Genomic DNA, 22,491 nt, shown 5'->3' on the forward strand with positions numbered 1-22,491 from the left:
GGCCAACCGACGCTCCTTCGTGGTCTCAAAAGACTTAAGGAGGTCTTGTAGATCTTTGTTGTTGGACAGATCTAAGCCTCTGTGACGGAAGACTGCTGCCAACATGCTTCTGTAACCCTTGATCGTGGGAGCTGAAAGGGATCTTTCCTTCCTTAGGTATAACAGGAAGTCAGCTATCTGAGTTACAGAGGTACTGGTTGAGGATACTGATTTGGACTTGCACCAACTTCGGAAGACTTCCCACTTCGACTGGTAGACTTTGAGAGTGGATGTCCTCCTAGCTCTAGCAATCGCTCTGGCTGCCTCCTTCGAAAAGCCTCTAGCTCTTGAGAGTCTTTCGATAGTCTGAAGGCAGTCAGACGAAGAGCGTGGAGGCTTGGGTGTACCTTCTTTACATGCGGCTGACGCAGAAGGTCCACTCTTAGAGGAAGTGTTCTGGGAACGTCTACTAGCCATTGCAGTACCTCAGAGAACCATTCTCTCGCGGGCCAGAGGGGAGCAACCAACGTCAACCTTGTCCCTTCGTGAGAGGCGAACTTCTGCAGTACTCTGTTGACAATCTTGAACGGGGGGAACGCATAAAGGTCTAGATGGGACCAATCCAGAAGAAAGGCATCTATGTGAACAGCTGCTGGGTCCGGAATCGGTGAGCAATAATTTGGGAGCCTCTTGGTCATCGAGGTTGCAAACAGATCTATGGTGGGTTGGCCCCACAATGCCCATAGTTTGTTGCATACATTCTTGTGAAGGGTCCACTCTGTTGGGATGATTTGACCCTTCCGGCTGAGGCGGTCTGCCATGACATTCATGTCGCCTTGAATGAACCTCGTTACAAGGGAGATGTTTCGATCTCTTGACCAGGTGAGGAGGTCCCTTGCGATCTCGTACAACTTCATCGAATGAGTCCCTCCTTGCTTGGAGATGTACGCCAGTGCTGTGGTGTTGTCGGAGTTCACCTCCACCACCTTGCCTAGAAGGAGGGACTTGAAGCTTCTCAAGGCCAGATGAACTGCTAGTAGCTCCTTGCAGTTGATGTGTAACTCGCTTTGAACCGCATTCCACGTGCCCGAGCATTCCCGACCGTCCAACGTCGCACCCCAGCCCGTGTCCGATGCGTCCGAGAAGAGAAGGTGGTCGGGGGTCTGAACAGCCAGTGGCAGACCCTCCCTGAGGAGAATGTTGTTCTTCCACCAAGTCAGTGACGACTTCATCTTCTCGGAAATAGGAACTGAGACCGCTTCTAGTGTCTTGTCCTTTCTCCAGTGAGCAGTTAAGTGAAATTGAAGGGGGCGAAGGTGAAGTCTCCCTAACGTGATGAACTGGTCCAGTGATGAAAGCGTCCCTATCAGAATCATCCACTGTCTGACAGAACACCGGTCCTTCTTCAGCATGGACTGGATGCATTCTTGGGCTTGATTGATTCTGGGGGCCGACGGAAAAGCCCGAAAGCTTGACTCTGAATCTCCATTCCTAGGTAAACTATAGTTTGGGATGGGACGAGTTGGGACTTTTCTATATTGACCAGGAGACCCAATTCCTTGGTCAGATCTAGAGTCCACTGTAGATTCTCCAGACAGCGACGACTTGACGCAGCTCTTAAAAGCCAGTCGTCCAAATAGAGGGAGGCTCTGATGTTTGCTAAGTGCAGGAATTTGGCAATATTCCTCATCAGTTTGGTAAAAACTAGAGGTGCCGTGCTTAGGCCAAAGCACTGGGCTTGGAACTGGTAGACGACCTTCCCGAAAACGAACCTTAGAAAAGGTTGGGAATCTGGGTGGATGGGGACGTGAAAGTACGCGTCCTTTAGGTCTAACGAGACCATCCAGTCTTCCTTCCTGACCGATGCTAGAACCGACTTTGTCGTCTCCATGGTGAACGTCTGCTTTGTGACAAAGACATTCAGAGAACTGATGTCTAGCACCGGTCTCCACCCTCCTGTCTTCTTCGGCACTAAGAAGAGGCGGTTGTAGAAGCCCGGGGATTGATGGTCCCGGACTATGACTACCGCTCCCTTTTGTAGTAAGAGAGACACCTCTTGCTGTAAGGCTAGCCTCTTTTCCTCCTCTCTGTACCTGGGAGAGAGGTTGATGGGAGTCGTTGCTAGAGGGGGTTTGCGTAAGAATGGAATCCTGTACCCCTCTCTGAGTAACTTCACAGACTGTACGTCTGCGCCCCTGTTCTCCCAGGCCTGCCAGTAGTTCTTGAGCCTGGCTCCCACTGCTGTCTGAAGAGGATGGCAGTCAGACTCTGCCTCTAGAGGACTTGGAACTCTTCTTTTTGCTCCCACGTTGACTTCCGGCACGAGCACCTCCTCTGCTGGAGGCTCTGCCACGAAAGGGCGGGATGAACCTAGAAGCTGGCGTGTCCATCCTAGGTCTAGGTACGGAGGGCAAAGGTGTGACTTTGCGTGCGGATGAAGCCACCAAGTCATGGGTGTCTTTCTGGATCAAGGAGGCAGCAATCTCCTTGATCAACTCTTCAGGGAAGAGACACTTAGAGAGTGGAGCGAACATCAGCTCCGACTTTTGACATGGGGTGACTCCAGCTGATAAGAAGGAGCAAAGGTGATCTTGCTTCTTGAGTACCCCAGACACGAAAGAAGCCGCAAGCTCACTTGAACCATTCCGAATGGCTTTGTCCATGCAGGACATGATGAGCATGGAAGTTTCCTTATCCGAAGGGGAGGTCTTCCTGCTCAATGCTCCCAAACACCAGTCCAGGAAGTTAAAGACCCCGAAAGCGCGGAAAACTCCCTTCATAAGATGGTCCATGTCCGAAGGGGTCCAGCAAATCTTGGAGCGTCTCATAGCCAGCCTGCGGGGAGAGTCTACTAGACTTGAGAAGTCGCCCTGGGCAGAGGCAGGAACTCCCAAGCCGAGAACTTCTCCCGTGGCATACCAGACGCTAGATCTGGAATCAAGCTTGACCGGGGGAAACATGAAGGAAGTCTTTCCCAACTGCTTCTTAGACTGCAACCACTCTCCCAGTACCCTTAAAGCTCTCTTGGACGAGCGAGCGAGTACGAGCTTCGTAAAGGCAGGAGCTGCTGACTGCATGCCTAAAGCGAACTCAGAGGGAGGTGAGCGTGGTGCTGCAGACACAAACTGGTCTGGATACAAATCCTTAAAGAGCACAAGCACTTTCCTAAAGTCTAAGGAGGGAGGCGTGGTCTTGGGTTCTTCGATGTCGGAGTGTTGGTCGTCAAGATGTGCAGCTTCGTCATCATCAGAGATACCATCGTCTGAATGTTGAGGAGGAAGAGGCAACGGAGTGGGCTGGACAGCTGAGTCCGGCAGCACGGGTGCATGCGTAGCCGCACCGGACCCAACATCATGCCACTGTTGGTCAGTCTGAGAACTGGCAACAACCAAAGCTGAGTGGGTGCGCAAAGAGTCTACACCCGACTGTGGAAGGATAGCGGAGACCATCGTGGGTTGCGGAGGCTGACGCACCGCGTCAAAACACGGCAGCTTAACTCCACCCTCCTGTTGTTGTGGTAGCTCCCGCACGGCAACGGAGAGCTCCGTGCGTCTGTGGGAGTCAGCATGCGTCTGGCAGGGTCGACTGCGCATGGGTGTAGGAGCTCTCACAGCCGGAGTGTGGGAGTAGTCAGCCGCAGCGTCTGCTGGGCGCACAACCGTGGCAGGTTGTAGGCAAACGGGTGCATCGTCAACCTTCTCCGCAGACGGAGTGTGGGAGCAGGCAGCCTCAGCGTGAGCTGGCCGCACAACCGTGGCAGGTTGTAGGCTAACGGGTGCAGTGTCAACCTTCCCCGCACGAAACTCCTGCATAACCGCAGCTAACTGAGTCTGCATAGACTGCAGTAAAGACCACTTAGGGTCTACAAAAGCGGCAACAGACGGAGCTACTGTCCGTTGTGACTGAGGGTCTAAAACAGCGGGTGCGGCAACAGACGGAGTTACTGCCTGTTGCGGTACCACCTTGCCTCTCTTGGGAGGTGTGCAGTCGTCGGATGACTGCAGCGAGTCCGAACTGACCCAGTGGCTACACCTGGGCCGTTGGACTAGCTCGGAAGGGACCTTACGTTTGAGAGGCCGTGAGACCTTGGTCCATCGTTTCTGTCTAGAAACCTCTTCCGCAGACGAGGAATAAATGGGCTCACTCGCCTTCCTGTGGGTGGGACGATCTCGGAAAGATACATCCGAAACCACGGAGGGTACGTCTGTACGCTGATTAAAGCCTGTCGAACCCTTTGGTCGTACGACATTGCTTCTCCCCTGGGCTTGGGAGCTTGCAAGAGGTCCCGGACTGGGAGGACGACAGGCACGAACAGACGCACCCTCATGCGTAACACTGACACTTTTCACTGCACTGACACTCACTTCACTTCCCACTGCACTTTTACCTTTCAACTCTCTGACATCAGCCATGAGTTGATTGCGGTCATTAGCCAATGACTCGACTCTCTCACCTAGAGCCTGAATGGCACGCATCATATCCGCCATTGAAGGTTGATGAGAGCTAGCAGGGGGGTCGGGTGCAACCACTACAGGGGAAGGAATAGGTTGAGGGGCATGGGGAGAGGAAAAATCAAGAGAGAGACAAACTCCTCCTGAGCCTATCCTTCTCTAGCCTACGTGCATATTTCAGGAATTCTTGAAACCCGAATTCCGAAAGCCCAGCGCATTCCTCACATCAATCTTCCAATTGACAGGCTTTACCCCTACAATTGGAACAAACGGTGTGCGGATCGATAGAGGCCTTCGGAAGACGCCTTGAACAGTCCCTAGCGCTACATTTCCTGTACTTGGGGACTTGAGAAGGGTCAGACATCTTGAATTAGTCAAAGGGGGGATTTCAAAATCTATCCAAGTCGTCAACAAATAATCCAAATCCAAAAAAGAATGCAAGGAAGTATTGAAGATAACTTCTGCACAGCGATAGCTAATAACTAGAGATGAATACTTCACCAAATAACGTGAAATTCAATCCAGAAAACAAGAGCGTATTCAGTAGGTCTTGCCGGTGGCACGACAGAGAGAAAATTGGTTCTGTGTTGACATAGAGTACTTGAGTACCTACTCGACAGATGGCGCTGTTGATGTACACCCCCACCTGTATAGCGATCGCTGGCGTATTCCGCCCGTAGGTTTTTCTGTCGGGCAGCAGAGCTGACAGCTATATGATCATCGGGTAAGTTTAATATTGAAAAATAAAAATTAAAGGAAGATGTGAATGTGAGAGATCTGGCCCTGAATGAACAAGACGCGAAAATAGATGACTTGGAAAACAAACTTGCGGATCTTAGCGCAGACGCAGCTAATTCCACCCAGACCACCGACCTCACTGAGAAAGTTGACTTTCTTGCCATGAATATGGAATCAATTAAAGCAACACTTCAAGCATTGATAGACCCAAAACCGAAGAAACCGACATTTGCAGACAAAGTTAAGGAAAAAAATCTGTTGATAATTAAATCAACTAATATAGTACAACAGTTAAATTACTGAAAGAAAACGTAAGGTTGAACAAGCACTTGAAGACACTCCTATACTTAACACAAGGTCAACTACGAATGGAAATATTGTTGTAAACTTTGTAAACAATATGATCAGAGAAGAGGCAGCAAACAAAATTCAGACATTGAAACAAGAAAAACTAAAACTAAAACCTAAAATAATGATATGCAATGTATACAATGGGGGGGGGGGGGTTGTTGTCACCCACTATGTGCTGAAATGTGATCGTGAAGTTCGGAGGGCTTTTCATGATAATGGGGACAAAGTTTCGTTACGATAGGGTATCTATAACATACGTGATAGGTACTACGTGATCACCTGCTACCACTGTCAGAGGTATGGACATTTTGAAAAAGATTGCAAGTCTAAGAATGATGATAAAGTCTGCAGGAAATGTTCAGGGAGACATTCCATCAGCGAGTGTAATTCGCAAGTGTCAAAGTGTATAAACTGTACAAAGTTAAACAAACCAAGTGACCACACAGTAAATTCTAGAGACTGCAAAGCTTATGACTTGGAATTGAAAAGACTAGCGGAAAATACTGATCATGGTTACTAGGGATGTCATAAACTGTGGCTATGTAAATATACAATCTGTAGGTAATAAGACTGTTCAAATTTGAATTGATAAACGAGAAATATTTGGATATGCTAGCATTATCCGAAACATGGTTAAATAACTTGGACAAGGCATAGATCACTGAAATGACGGCCCTCATACATGCCTTCTTTCACATACCGAGAGAAGGTAGGTCTGGTGGGGGTATCGGACTCTTTATTCATAAAAGTTACTCAACCCTCAAAACGTTGAAAAGAATTAGTGTAACAATCTTTGAATATATAAAATAAAATTTACGCCAAAAAACTTAAGAATATCCTTTGAAAACAATACGTGGTCTGAAACGATAAATATTTGAACGAACAAGGTAAAACGATGGTGGAGGTCCTGTAGAGAGTAGGGTTCTCCTGCTGTATGGGGCTGAAAAAGCAGCCGTCAAAGTAAAGTATAAGTACAAAAGTGTAGCGTACCGAACGTGTTGTCGTCAAGTCTCTCCCCCCTCCTCCGCACACACCGCTGTTAGCTGCTACCGTCTGTCTCAAAGGTAAGAACCCCATAATATTGTCACATTTTATTGCAGATCAGAACCAGTACATAGGTATTTGTCATTTTGTCAGCGTAGGTTGTGAATTAGAACAATTAAAAACATGTTTTTCCAATGTAATACAGTATACTGTTTTTAGTGTTTTTTCAGAGGGTGGGAACGGATTAATTTTTTAAAAGTTATTTTATATGGGAAAAATTAATCCGAGACACGAGGTAAATCAGTTGTTGTTTGCGGATGATACTGTACTGGTTGCAGACACAGAAGAGAAGCTTGGCCCATTAGTGACAGAATTTGGAAGATTGTGTGAGAGAAGGAAGTTGAGAGTTAATGTGGGCAAGAGTAAGGTTATGAGATGTACGAAAAGGGAAGGTGGTGCAAGGCTGAATGTCATGTTGAATGGAGAGTTACTTGAGGAGGTGGATCAGTTTAAGTACAGTACTGTACTTGGGGTCTGTTGTTGCAGCAAATGATGGAGTGGAAGCAGATGTACGTCAGAGAGTGAATGAAGGTTGCAAAGTGTTGGGGGCAGTTAAGGGAGTAGTAAAAAATAGAGGGTTGGGCATGAATGTAAAGAGTTCTATTTGAGAAAGTGATTGTACCAACTGTAATGTATGGATCGGAGTTGTGGGGAATGAAAGTGATGGAGAGACAGAAATTAAATGTGTCTGAGATGAAATGTCTCAGGAGTATGGCTGGTGTATCTCGAGTAGATAGGGTTAGGAACGAAGTGGTGAGGGTGAGAACGGGTGTAAGAAATGAGTTAGCAGCTAGAGCGGATATGAATGTGTTGAGGTGGTTTGGCCATGTTGAGAAAATGGAAAATGGCTATCTGCTAAAGAAGGTGATGAATGCAAGAGTTGATGGGAGAAGTACAAGAGGAATGAATGAATGAATGATTTAAAGTTTTCAGGCATCCTGACAAGGTACAATAGGAAGGCCAAGGTTTGGTTGGATGGATGGAGTGAAGGAAGCTCTGGGTGATAGGAGGATAGATGTGAGAGAGGCAAGAGAGCGTGCTAGAAATAGGAATGAATGGCGAGCGATTGTGACGCAGTTCCGGTAGGAGCTGCTGCTTCCTCCGGTGCCTTAGATGACCGCGGAGGTAGCAGCAGTAGGGGATTCAGCATTATGAAGCTTTATCTGTGGTGGATAACAGGGGAGGGTGGGCTGTGGCACCCTAGCAGTACAAGCTGAACTTGGTTGAGTCCTTGACAGGCTGGGAGGAACGTAGAGAGTAGAGGTCCCCTTTTTGTTTTTGTTTCATTTGTTGATGTCGGCTAACCCCCAAAATTGGGGGAAGTGCCTTGGTATATTTATGTATGTACCATAGTCAAGATACTTACCGTCCCGTAAGGGATCTGGGCAACCTGCAACCCTACTTGAGTGACCATCACAAGACCAAGCGCTTAGATGTCCATTATCTCGTGGGTACTCCTGAATGAAGGCCCATGAAAATGGTCTGAAGCATATACACTGCCCAGCCTTCACTCACCGGCCGACTGCAAAATTCCACTTAAAGAGAAAGGAGAAGCATGGGGCCTAGCCAACTTTGCAAGTTCTGGTCCTAACTGGAACCTAGACTCTCTAAGCAGTAAAGCATATGCATTGTGGATTGATTTCCGAAGTCAGAAGGAGATAGTGTTCTAGACACCTCTTCTTGGTTCTGCCCATGCTAAGGAAGAGTTGCAGACACTCAGGACTGAGGTGTTAGGTCTTCATCAGACAGCATTGCAGAGCACTCATGGGGGAAAAGGCCTCTTCTCTCCAAGCCACTCCATGCTTCATATAAGATAGGATGGAGAAGGGTTCGAATCTAGGGTTGTACCCCAGCAGGGTTCAAGTTTTGCCAAGTACCCAAGCACTAGACCAAGGAGCTCCCACACCTCTTAAGAGTGGGAGACTAAGGTAGAGAGACCTTGTTACTCGCCTAACCTCATTATCGATTAAGGTAGCAGAGACAGTTTGCGTGTCAGAACCTTAAGGCTCATGTGAGGTACCAAAAACAGCAAGAATGTTAGAAGCAACCCTGAGCATAGGCAGCTTCTATGAGGAGAGATGTCTCATTTTGTCAAAAGACTATGGTTAAGTCTGAGTGGTATCATTGATGGCTGCTACTGGGAGGAGCTTCTTCCAAAAAGGAAGTTTAACTGTGAACTGGTCTAGAGATAATTTGGCTTGAGAAATATCCCTTCTATGATAACCATTAAAGAGAATGGTCCACTTCCCTAGGCGAGTGAGGACTGAAGGAGTTCTTTCGTGATCTCGAAAAGGAAGACAGGGAAACCATTGGGCAAAACCGTTGGCTGGAATGTTCCTTCCTTTACTAAAGGTACGTGATTACTAAAGGAAAAGAAAATGTTAAAATTCTACGGTAAAGGTGGATTAAACCGAGCTTCCGGAGAAGCAATATGACCATCAGGTGAGTATAGAAAAAATAAATTTTATTACTAAAATTGTTTATTTGACCTTCAGGCAACCAATTTCATTACTTGGAAGATTGCTTAACCCCCTTTGAAAATCTGTCCTATTGCTGAATATGAGTAATGATGATAAATCAGAATATTGAATATAGCAACAACATATTGTACCCAAATTTCACATAATAACCAAGGCAGCAATACTGTTCACAACATGGTAAATGGGCTACTCACCAGACAGAAATGTCCAAGATTTCACTTGTCTATTGAAGATACTTGAGTCTACTACTGCATTGATTCAGGCAATACTGCATAGCAAAATAATATTTACTATACAGCGTATGGTCAACTGCCACTAAAGATAAAGATAATAAAAAAAAAAAAAACTTGCAACAGAGAATGATTTGGAATACAACAAACTAAACTGAACAGATTTCCTACAGATGAAATCATTATAGGTGTGAACATGAAAGAACAGGAAGTTGCTCCTAAATGGAGAAACTGTCTATGTCTAGTTGTAAACAAACATTTTAATTTATAACAGGTTATCACCTGCAATGCATGAGATCATGTTTTAATTTTAACTACACAAACAGAGGAATATAAACACTTCTAAACATTCATTATTATATTTATTTAGAAGATTATACTGGTGCTTGATAATGAAAATGATCAAACTAACAAAGATTCTACAATTATTTATAAAGCTTGGATAAATGAATAAAAGGGATGACTAAATTCCTTACTTTAAATGTCAGATTTTTAAAGACAATCTTAACTATACCACACCATTGTGGTTGTAATATGTTTATAAAAGAATCCTATACACAGAAAAAAAAATTAAAAACAAAAACACAATACAGTATGTAAATAATTCATGAAATCAAATCTTATGTAACTTGCTCTTTCATTAAAAACCATACATATATCATATTTACAGAATTTAGGAGCTACTATATATTTCTTTTTAATCTAAAAAACTATTTAGATAAATAATTTACATATGTTACAAAAATCTTACAATTTACATATTTATATAACACACTTATTGCATAATTTGAACATTAAGCATTTAGAAAAACACCACACTATACAAATAAATTACAGCACCTTACTACTTACAAGTTTTTGACAGATTGCTTCTTCAATAAACTATACAGTATTTACAAAATGCATTTCTCTTTTTATAAGGCATAAAGAGACTTGTGTAGTTAAACAAATAATTCTTAATAAATATGAAATATCCCTGAGTGTTCAGTAACCATAGTTCTTACCAGTGTAAGAAACTTCATACTTAACTGAACTAATTAAGGATAAATGGTCAGGTCAAACTATTCTCTGATGCAAAAAAAATAAAAATTACTTAAATTTCAGATTTTTACACTATACAACCTACACTAAACTTATAAATGTATAACCAGCTTCACTGTGTGCTGAAAAGTCATTTGATTCTTATTGTTTGAATGCAAGTGAAGATTTCTTGAATGTTGCATATAGTTTTGGGAGGTAAAGAGCTCTTATACTTACTTTACTACAACATTGACACATAATGTAAATTGGAATGACTCAAGATTCAGAAGCTTAGTGCAAGGGTTTAATTAAAATAATCATACGCCAGGCTGAGATACCATTTGTTTTAGCCTGCAATGAACTCATGTGAGAAAGCTGTCTATGAATCAAATAAATTTTAATTAGTCAGAAATATGCTTCAATCCTGTTAAAGAAGACTCATGTCTTATTTCTAAACTCACACGGTTTACTTAAAGGAAATGTATAAAAAAATTTTAAATTAAGAAGCAAAGGAACCAGAAAACCATTTTGAGGTAAAAGGGTTGGTCTTAGATGTTCGTTCTATTACCGCAAGAATGCAATAATCTGTGTAGGACGTAAAGGCAGGATGGTAATAATATGAGTAGCAACAGCCTTGATGAGGTGGGAAGAGATTACTTCACTGATGAATAAAAACATCACATTAGAGGAAGGACTTAAGGTCTGTATTACTCTATGCAGTAGATGCACGAGCGTTAATAGTGAGAGGACAGTATTTAAAATACACGGGACAATAGGATGAAAAAATGTAGGGCCAGGATGTAAGGAAAGCACGTGTTATGAACACGAAACTGTCAGAACAACATATGTCCGGTGGCTGGACTACAAACTCGCATCTCAGAGATTGATGTAGTTTGGAAACCTGATGAGAAGGGGTGAGGAAAAAGTAATGTAGTACATTTTGGTAGCCATAGACAAATGCCAGTAGGAAGGCCTGTGAAGATTAAGGCTGCGGGATATTTTAGTATACCATGTTACAGCAGTGTATGATAGTAAATAATCAGAATGTTACCAATATAAATGTACTGGTAAACCATATCCTCACATTCAGTGCATTCAGTTATGAAAAAGCTTACTTTATTTTTACTCTTTAAATTCCCATATTTTTCCATTTTCATAACAGTATGGCCTGGCCACTTGATTAGTGTGGATTGTATACATATTTTGTATCTGGACATCATATATTAGGAATATATATACTCTTTAAACACTACTGCACTCAATTTTCACAACTAATCTTGTAATATGAAAGGAGTACAGTAAAATAATCAATTATCATGATAACTTTAAGAATAAAAAGGTAAAGTGGATACACTACAGTGCAGAAATTGGAAAATGTGCTAAAGGAGGAAAATCGTCCAAAATTATGTTTGCGTGCCTTCATGCCAGAGACCAGCTACATAAGCAATTCTGAGGCAATTGCAATACTGAAAAAGTAACATGAAAAGAAGTAATAGATTGTGCCATATATTTTAAGTAATCAAATTGACATTACAATGGCAGGGAGTACCAGAGACACATACCGAGTTACAATACTGATGCTACTTTACCATAACACTAAATCTAGGGTGAAGTAGTGGCAAGATATCAGTAGAGTTCCATGAAAACGTCATTCTGCTATAAAAAAAAAAAAGAATGAAGCAGGAGATGCACACGCGACGAGAGACAATGCAAGAATGAGGCCGAGCCAGTGAGAGATGGGATGTTGTACTGGACGGAGAGGTTAGTGGCATAAAGCTTGCTGGGTGAAAAGGAGTGCGGGCTGTTTGAAATCGTCGCATCGTGAAGGTACTTGTTTTGAATATGTGATTTTTTATTTAATAGGTTATACGGTTCTCTGTTCACGAATGAGTGAAATCACAAAGAATGAAATCACGAAAACCGATGGCGGATTGTATAGTACAGGAAGGTACGAATACAAAATACCGCAGTTTAGTGTAGTACAGTAATATAAATATAAGCTACTTGTATGGCAAGTTTGAATGGTGCTGATCAAACTGTCAAAAACAGCGATCACTTACGAGTATCACCTTAGTTAACTATGCTGTACAGTAGTGATACTACTGTACATATATTAAAACACACTACAGTATCAGCAAGTGTACATGTATGTATAAGTGCAGCAATAACTCGTGTATTGTGGACTGTAGTCTTACGTGTGTACATGTATTGTAAACTCACTGAAATATGTTCATTTATTAACACAATACAGTAATAATAGATAAGGATACCACTCTGCATGTGTTCATCTGGATGCTAACAGGGCCATCTTAAATCCTGGCGTAATTAACACTTGACTGCCTAGCGGCTTAATATGGCTGAATGAATGAAAGGCGTACGAGTCCAGGGGATCTCATGGGTATTGGAAGGCCTCGTTGAACACGGCCCATAGGTCTGGAATGGGGGAGCAAAACAGGTAACTTCCTGTTTAGCAGTAAAGCAAAAAGGTCGATCCTAAAGGAACAGCACAGAATAAGAATCATCTGATATGCAGGGATGTAGGAACCACTTCAACCCTACAACAGCCCGTAGCGACTGAGTGTGCCAGCTAGTACATTACTCTTCCCTGAAAAGTACCAGGCTGATGACTTGATGGAATATCGTCCTGATGAGCATCTGCTTTGTCAGCTCGCAGAGAGGGTGCAAGACCATGCCCCTCTTCTTGTTGAAGTAAACCACTACCGTGTTGTTTGTGCTCATCAACACTACCGAATCCCTCGTCCAGCATTCTTGTAATGATTGCAGTGCTAGAAAGGCTCCTTGCATTTCCAGGACGTTGATGTGTATATGGTTTTCTTCTTCTGACCACACTTCCTTCGAGGCATCTGAAAACGATTGTATGTCTGGAGGCGGACAGTCAAGCGCGACTCCTCTGCTGAGGTTTTCCTTATTCAGCCATCAGGTAAGATTAACCTTATCATCCTGCCTCACTGGAACAGGATGGAAAAGGAGATCCCTGGTGGGTGACCAGTGATCCTTCAAACACCACTGAAAAGATCTCTGGCAAAGGCACCTGTGTGAAATGAGCTTCTCTAGCGAGGAAAAGTAGATCATAGGACTCTGCCAGCACTGAGCTGGGAGTTCTGTTTTGGACAGAATATGGTTTCTCAACTTCCTTCAGCTTACTGATGTGATTGTCTGACAGAAAGACTCGCTGCTGCCGTGTCTATCACTATGTGCAAGTACTTCAATCTTTACTTGGGTATGAGATTTGACCTCTCCCAGTTCATCACAATGCCCACATCATGACAAAAAGCAAGAAGTCAATCTCGATCCTGTAACAACTCCTTCATGGAGACCAGAATCAGATAAACATAGAGATAAACCAACAGACGTGCCCCTTGTGAGTGGGCCAAAGGTGAACACCAAGGTGAATACCTGGGAAGCAGTACTGTACAAAGTCCAGAGCGCAGAGTCTTGAACTGGTATACTGTATCGTAGAGGGAGAAGTGGAGTCACTTCCAAGAGGACTGATGCACAGGTACTTGAAAATACGTGTCCTTCAGGTCAACTATAAACATGAGGTCTCCCTCTGATGGAACTAAACAGAGAATGTACTGTTTCCATCCTGAACTTCATTTGTTGTACAAAATTTTTCAATGGAAAGAGGTTGATACCTGGTCTCCAGTCCCAGTTGACTTCTCCACAAGGAAGAATCGACTGTGGAAGCCCGGAGAGTTGTCCCAAACGGCTTCAAGCACATTCTTCTCCAACATCCCTTCTATTTGCAGACAGGGCTCTCATCGGTAAGTGAGCCAGGCCGTTCGACAGTCCTGAAAGGGTAATAAGTAATTGTTCCAAAGGACACTCACTACCTAAGGTTTGGACCAATGTCTCTTCCAGGCTGCCCAATGGTATGACAAGCATCCCCCTACTCTCAGCACCAGGAGAGGGGAAGTAATTTCCGGCAGTCCTAATCAGGGTCTAGGAAAGACCTCGTAGGCCTTCCTTGCATACAATCATGCAACGGCTTCGAACGGTCAGGGTCTTGAGATCTTAAGGGAATTTACATACTGGATCAGGAAGTCAAGTAAAGCAGTTCTCCACCACTGCCTGCAAGTGACTCCTCGCAAATAGAAATGTGTCCACCCGCACCGATGAGTTCCGTAGCGTCAAAGCTAACTCTGAACCAAATTGTTTTGAAATTAGGAGACCAAAGCACCCCTCCTCTTGAAAACCCAGTTGGCCTACAGGTTCACCGACCGGTGTGCCAGGAAGGGGGGTGGGGAGCTACTTGCTACCCTCACCAACTGTCATCACCTACCACGTTAAGTAATTCCATGCTGAGGACATGTTCTGTATTTCAAAGGAAGTAAAATTGGGATAATGGCCCTATGGTTGCTGAAAGAAATAAGTGAGGGTGAACTATGTATTGTGTACAAAATGTAACACATGGTACAAAAAAAGTACTCTAAATTACAAAATCTACATCCAAAACATATAAAAATAGCCAATAGTTCAAGATAAGAGGATTTAAGAATACTTGTGATAATAGAAAGGTTTTAGAAGTACTAGAGCATTCCTGTTATCTTGGAGACATACTGGACTGTACTACTCTATGCAACAGAAACATGGGCATTGGCAAGCAAAATGAGAGAATCTGATATGATGTGATTTTCGAATGTTACAATTCATTGCTGGAGAATGATTTGAGGATATTATAATGATGAATTTTTAGTAGAAAAAAGGCTGAGAACTCAAATATTAAAATGGATTGCACATGTGACAATAAGAGATGATGATTCAGTACTTCCACAAGACTACTGAATCATTTCTATTCTCACAAGATTACCCATAAAGGGGAAATCAGAGAAGAATTCGGACAGATAGGTAGTTGAGAGATTTAACATAAAAAACAAAAATGACTGTAGCTGAAGTCCAAAAGGATGCTGCAGAAACCTTTGACTATTGGTTAAAGTGTAAAATTCAACATATACTACAGGCAAGGTACTCTTATGGAAAATGATCACATAATGTATATGAAATAGAGTTGCATGGTAAAATAACCCATAATCATAATTACATGCTGCGGTTGGAGGTTCATAGATTGACAACTGAGCTAGACAAAGAACATCGAAAAGTGTAGATTTTCTTTTAAGTAATTTTATTTTAGATTTTCTACTTTTGACTTTGACTAACAAAGAACTTCCCTCAAATAGGACTAAGGAATTTAAACTGGCTTTTCATACTACAGTACAGCAGACCCCTTTAGTCTTCATAAAATCAAGATTTGTATTTGAACATAAGCATATCCATTTTTCATTCAGTACAGTAGGGTCCCGAATTAAGCGTGTTCGAATTACACGATTCCCCTTTTCCACGATCGCTATTTTTCAAAAATAAATTTTCTGTATCCACGAGGCTGTTCAAAGTTCGCGAGTCAAGCACTACAAAATGTATCAAATCTATAGTCTTTTTAAGTATATTGGTAGCCCTAAATACGGTGATTTATAATAAATGTTACAAAACAATATTAACATTACATTTCATTAACATAATTTCATAATGAATAGCCTATTTAAGGATAAAATTCCACATCAACAATGAAATCAACTGTTAACTGTGCGAGTCCAGCTGACAAAATGTAAACAGATATGTGGTTACGTTCTCGGCAATCTTTATCTTTCTCCAACCTTACGATAATTGTAATGGTAGTGTTAATGATGGTATATTAAAGCATTATTTTTGTTTAGTACAGTATATTTAAAAGCCTTATTTTTCCCTCTGGGCGTTCAAGGTTTTCACGAGTAGACTGGGTTCGTTTATCGGCAGTGAATAGCCTAAACTTCGGTAACGAGTCGTCAATATTTTGTCATATTTTAAACAGTAGGCTATACATTTGATTTGCAAACATTGGTTTTGTAGAGTAGACGGTAAAATAAAATCTAGAGAGAGAGAGAGAGAGAGAGAGAGAGAGAGAGAGAGAGAGAGAGAGAGAGAGAGAGAGAGATTTGATGGCAGAAATCTCTCTCTCTCTCTCTCTCTAGATTTTATTTTACCGTCTACTCTACAAAACCAATGTTTGCAAATCAAATGTATACTGTTTAAAATATGACAAAATATTGACGACTCGTTACCGAAGTTTAGGCTATTCACTGCCGATAAACGATAACAAACCCTTTAATGCAAACTAACTGTATCCTTTGATATTCCTCTATATTTATCACGAATTCCTTCTATACCTCCTCAGACACTCTTATTTCAAATATCTAAATTATTCTTATCACAACTAACACCATCTAGTCATTTTCATTCCATTATATCTATTATTCCTCTGGATCTTATTCCCTTTCCTTATTCTGTTTATTCGATGGGATTCGTTTTTTCCCTTTACCGTCATTCAGAATCTATTTTTAGCCACTGGCAACCAAATCCCCCCTTCCCCCGTCTCCTACCGTCTCCCCTGCGAGTCCACCCACCCACCTTCATCCTCCCCTGTTCTAGGTCTGTAACCTTCTGCGTCATAATATCTCTCTCTCTCTCTCTCTCTCTCTCTCTCTCTCTCTCTCTCTCTCTCTCTCGTTATACAATACTTACAAATAGATGAAGAAACCAAAATCGGTTTTCTTGAAGTGTCAATTAATTACAAAACGAAAAAATTATACCGTGTATACATCCATTTCAATCATAGCTTAAAATACGATAACCGATTTCGTCCGCAAACCACTATTTTTTAGGAAACACCATTCTATTCCAGAAAATTTTTACTCTTTAAATGTCAATTGCGCTATAATAAAACATGTACTTATGTTGTAAAATTTCGGGTGTGTTTTAAAAATCGAGTATTGCTAACTTATTTTTGTTTTACTTTGGCTGTGATCACATCAGCTGATGTCTAGCTTCCTCGCGAATACAATAACAAAGAATTGTTTACACCATTTCTTAACTTATTCAAACCATCTATACAGTTAATATTACATAAACACCAATGTGTTATAACCTATCATATTTATTGTTTAGTACTTTAAAACCATCCCTCTCTCTCTCTCTCTCTCTCATCGAACGTTATAGCGGTAACCTAATTGTTCGGTGACTTTAAAAATAGGCCTAGTACTTTCTTCTTTACCTTTTTTGCATATGGATCCATAATTGAGGTGGGTACAAGTTGACTTATAACTGAAGTTAGGAAAAGTATTTTGGATATGGAAAAGACAATTATCTTTCGTAACAGTTTAGAATTATCGTAAGTTATCACTGTCATTAGCGGCAGTTTGCTATTGTGGATTAAACGCATAAGGAAAAAAAAAAATTCCAGCTTTGCTACGAATTTAGGAATTTATATGGATACGGTAAGTAAAATATTTGTAATAACATAATGTTTACTAAATGTTTGTAATATCATTAGTTATGACTTAGATCATGTGTGTTTAATGCATTCGTTTGTTTATTATGATCGAAGATGGAGCGTAAACAAATGGAAGGTTTCCGTTTCAGGCGGCATCATAAAGAAAAACATTTCATAAATGGCATTCATTTCATTTATTTGAAAGTTCTAATAAAGAATAATTAGAACATTGGTAATAACAAATTCAACATATAATCTATACTTGGTAAAATTGCTGTCAATTCAAAAACACAGATGTATAAATGCGTCTGTTTCTTCGTTGTGATCAGAGTTAAACGTAAACAAAACATTGGTTGTCGTTTTCTATTCTGCTTTTTAGCGTGTTTAGGAAGCGCATGATATAAAATCGCCTTTATTTTGATAATTCTGGATTTTCAATCATACAACAAGCTAGTCTATAGAGTGATGGTTTTGCTATTCACCAGTTGTATTATACAATAGATATGACAAACATTAAAATTTGTCTGTATTTTCGGTTGTGTTGTAACGGGAAATATATGGTGTTTACACCTATCCTGGTTATAATTTTAACCATTTTTCAAGTTATTAGAACTTTAAAGTATATTAAATGTTTTATTTATTTACAAAAACAATTTGATATTATAAAGAAATACAGTATAGTACAAAGAAAGTATTGGAAATGGGTAGTAAACACATTTGAATAGGCAAATTGCTGGTTGCCATGGCCACAATGGAATTATTTCTGTTAGTTGTGTGTTTCGAAATTCGCGATTTTCCATTTACACGAGGTCATTAATCGACCAAATTCTCGCATAATTCGGGACCCTACTGTACTTGCAACATGCAGTAAAATGAGCTATTCTCCAATCACTTTGATTTTTTGTAGGTCACGCCCAAGAAGGTTTGACTTAGTTCACTAATATGAATAAAGGCACCATCAAGCTACCAACCTTTCCTATACACATAGGGGCTCCTAACTCATGCAAATTAAGTTCCAACATGCTAACTTACAGTGAAATAGTATTACATACCATAAACTGTAACAACTTACAAATTCTTTTTTAATTAAGGTCACACCTAAAGTTTATCAAAATTTAATTTCTTAATTTATTTCTTTGCTGTTGCCTTCAACATACATGTAATTATCATTCTATGTTGCCAGTTACTGCTTGAATACTTTTGTCAGTTAATTAGCGAAATTAAATGACTAATTTTTTCTCATTTTCATTTACTTTGTGACAAACCTTATAGGCCAAAAAATATTCTGCAATGATTGTAACATTATAGTACAATTGTTTATATTCAAGCTCTTATTTTGTACCTATCTCTATCTCTATCTCTATCTCTATATCTATATCTATATCTATATATATATATATATATATATATATATATATATATATATATATATATATATATATATATATATATATAGAGGGAGCTTTAAAATTATCACAACCAATAAGTGTCCATCATCTAAAACTAAAACAACATCCAAACAGAGATGATTGATAAATTTCTCTTCAATATCATGGAGAATTTAAAGATTTTAGAGGAAGTCATGCTGTAAATGAGCAGTAAATTACTAAATGCTGTAAACGATAGAAATTGCCATTATCAATATTTTACAGTATAATAAGACACCAGCATCATAGGCCTACTTGTAAAAAAGTTTCCCTTTGAGAGAGAATGTATGTATGTATGTATGTATGTATGTATGTATGTATGTATGTATGTATAAGTATATATATATATATATATATATATATATATATATATATATATATATATATATATATATATATATATATATATATATATATATATATATATATATATATATATATATATATATATATATATAGTATATACATAAATCCATCAATATAAAAGATAAAGCAAAAACTTTAAGAGGTTAAATTATATAACAATAATAAGAGTTTTACAATCCATATCAATGAAATGCAAATCACACAGCATCTGAACCATTAAATCTAATGTTATTTAACCAAAAAGATATTAAAGCAAAAGTATTAAAATTTCATAGCATTGGCAATGCAACATAAGCTGATTTAACTATCCATATATTCTCTTACAGCAGCCAGGAATTTCATTCGTACAGCTTGCAGAGGCCCATGTAGCTGTGATGGTAAATGGTGATTTAGGGATGATATAGCTTTTTCCCAATTAGTAATCTGACCCCTCCACTCGCCACGCCAGTCAATGGCCATAGTATCATCCCTTGCACCTCCTACTACTGATCTTATCTCACGACACACTTCTTCCCATCCCCCAGGAATAACTTCACTGACAGACCATGAAAGTTTATAAGGTGTCTGGCATGGTTTTCCTTCTGACTCAGATTCTCCATGAGGTGGTCTGTCTAACACAATACATCTTATATGAGATGCTTCATTCTGGTTGGTGGGGCAAAATGGACTCACTATAATGCCTAAAAATGGCGCTTCTTGGCGGGCAAACCACTGCTGCATCTGAGATTGAGTGTCAATGTCCTGAATTGAAGGATTAGGTGGGAATGTTGGATGTGAATGATACCATCCAACTACTTGCACACCACCTTCATGAATGGTAGTACAAGCAGTACTCTGTGATATTGGACACATGTCACACTCCACACCAGAGCTGACTGCCCGAGTAGGTACTGCAACTGTCACATACAATATGTGGGCTGCAGGGTCATAATATCCACCCAGTAACCCCATAACTTCAGCTAATGAAGTATGAGAATGCAAATCAAGGGTGATAAGAGCATGAGCATGCATGACGACAGAAAAGGGCGCAGGAGTGTCAGGATCATGCTCTAAACAACGAACCAACTTGAATTGCTCCAGCCTATTGCCACTACGACCACCTCCAATTCCAACACGGTTTCGGGGTGCTTCTGGAATGTGGCAAGCATCTATGACTGCTCCAGACTCATCATGGCTTATTGTAAGACCACCACCCTCGCTCAACGGATAGTCCCATTTCTTTTTCTGTTTCTGACGAGTCATATCCGAACGATCTACTTTGACAACAGGCTTGCAAGTCAATGATACCTTTTCCTTGTGTTTAATGCCCACAACCAATGGAGTTGAGTAATTACTTTCAGGACACCCAAAGTTGATGGCACCTATCTTTTCAAGGTATTCATGAACTTTACCTATGGAATTAACATCTCCACAGTGTTTCAAACCAGCGCGCACAGAAGTCTTTTTCATGTATTTTGGTTTAGTTTGTTTCCAAAAATTAAGAAGATAATTCCGAATTCGTAAATACCTTTCAGGGGTCTTTACACCTCTGCCATCAAAGTACTCATAATGGACTTTCTTCTCCTCCTCTGTAACAACCTGAGAATCTAACTCCACTTCTTTAGTTGGGGTTGGAAAAATGAATGTTTGGGGCTTTCTTATATCTTGTTTTGTTTCCTCTTCAAAAACATTGCTACTCGCACAATCTTTACTTTCAGAGTTTTCTTCATCAACACATTCTTCAATGGCCTTACATGGTGTTGATTCTTGAGGCACTTTATCTACAATCATTAACTGTTCATCATCACTGACATCAATATCTACATCACTTTCTTCTTCTCTCTCGTCTTTTATGAGATGAACCACTTGCCCTTCTAAGACTGAAGGTGCAAAACCCTCAACCTCATAACTGGTTTTCTCTTTACGGGTTGCAAGTTTCTTTGGCTGACTAACACTGACATGTGGTACATTTTTTGCACTAATGGTAATCTTCAGTTTTTTCTTTTTCTTGGGAGATTTTGAAGGAGATTTCAGCTTGAATGGTTGGGCAATAGAGGTAGGACTCTTCTTTTTAACATTTTTTCTGTTTTCTTGTTTTTTGCTACTAGACTTCTTAGTGGGTTTGGTTTCATTACTTTGAGTACTGTTTACTAGACCAGTACTAGAAAATACCCATTCCCATCCCTCACCAATAGGTGGCGCATAAACATCCCCTGAGGAACTGAAGTCTCTAAAATACACGTCATTATTGTTTCCTTTCCTATTCTCTGAACTGGAACTTCTTTCTCTTTTGGGAGAAAAGGGAGTTGTTGTTACAGTTGTTGTTGCTGTTTCTATGAGACCAAGAGGATCTTCCAAATCAGTTGTAATGCAAACCGTATCACCGGGCATGATCACATACGTGTCATCTAATGTTTGAGGTTCCTGGATAATATTGGCAGTTTCTGCCCACTTTTTGTGAAAGCTACGTACCTGACTTGGTGTTTTTGTTGCAATAAAATTGGAAATTCGACCCCAATTAGGACCAAAAAGTTCCTGTAAAACAGATGAAGATTTTTTAGCCCTATTCTATTTCTGAAAAATGTTATTTTCATTAGTAAAATAAATTTTTGAATATACTTACCCGATGATCATGTAGCTGTCAACTCTGTTGCCCGACAGAAATCTACGGTCGGGATACGCCAGCGATCGCTATACAGGTGGGGGTGTACACAACAGCGCCATCTGTGGTCAGGTACTCCAGTACTTCTTGTCAACACCACCTCAATTTTTTCCTCGGTCCACTGGTTCTCTATGGGGAGGAAGGGTGGGTCAATTAAATCATGATCATCGGGTAAGTATATTCAAAAATTTATTTTACTAATGAAAATAACATTTTTCAATATTAATCTTACCCGATGATCATGTAGCTGATTCACACCCAGGGTGGTGGGTGGAGACCAGCATACATGTTAACAAAGAAGCTAAGTATCCCGTATTTTATTTTATTAGTTATTCAAAAATAACATAAAATAAACAAGTACCTGGTAAGGAAGACGACTTGAACCATTACTCTGCCTTTATTAAGTACGTCTTCCTTACTGAGCGTAGCGGTCCTCTTAG

The 22,491-nt window shown here is 40.6% G+C and overlaps 1 protein-coding gene across 1 annotated transcript in view; it reads right to left on the minus strand.

The window, feature by feature from the left end:
• Positions 1 to 19,508: 19,508 nt before the first annotated feature.
• LOC137654661 (histone H2A deubiquitinase MYSM1-like) overlaps positions 19,509 to 22,491 on the minus strand; it is a 55,725-nt gene continuing 52,742 nt past the window's right edge. The window contains exon 3 of the mRNA XM_068388508.1: positions 19,509 to 21,924. Coding sequence (XP_068244609.1) covers positions 19,711 to 21,924 — 2,214 coding nt within the window. The 3' untranslated portion in view covers positions 19,509 to 19,710. The remainder of the gene's footprint in view (positions 21,925 to 22,491) is intronic.

The sequence above is a fragment of the Palaemon carinicauda genome, chromosome 15 (genome assembly GCF_036898095.1).
Source record: "Palaemon carinicauda isolate YSFRI2023 chromosome 15, ASM3689809v2, whole genome shotgun sequence".
In the NCBI taxonomy this organism is placed as follows: domain Eukaryota; kingdom Metazoa; phylum Arthropoda; class Malacostraca; order Decapoda; family Palaemonidae; genus Palaemon; species Palaemon carinicauda.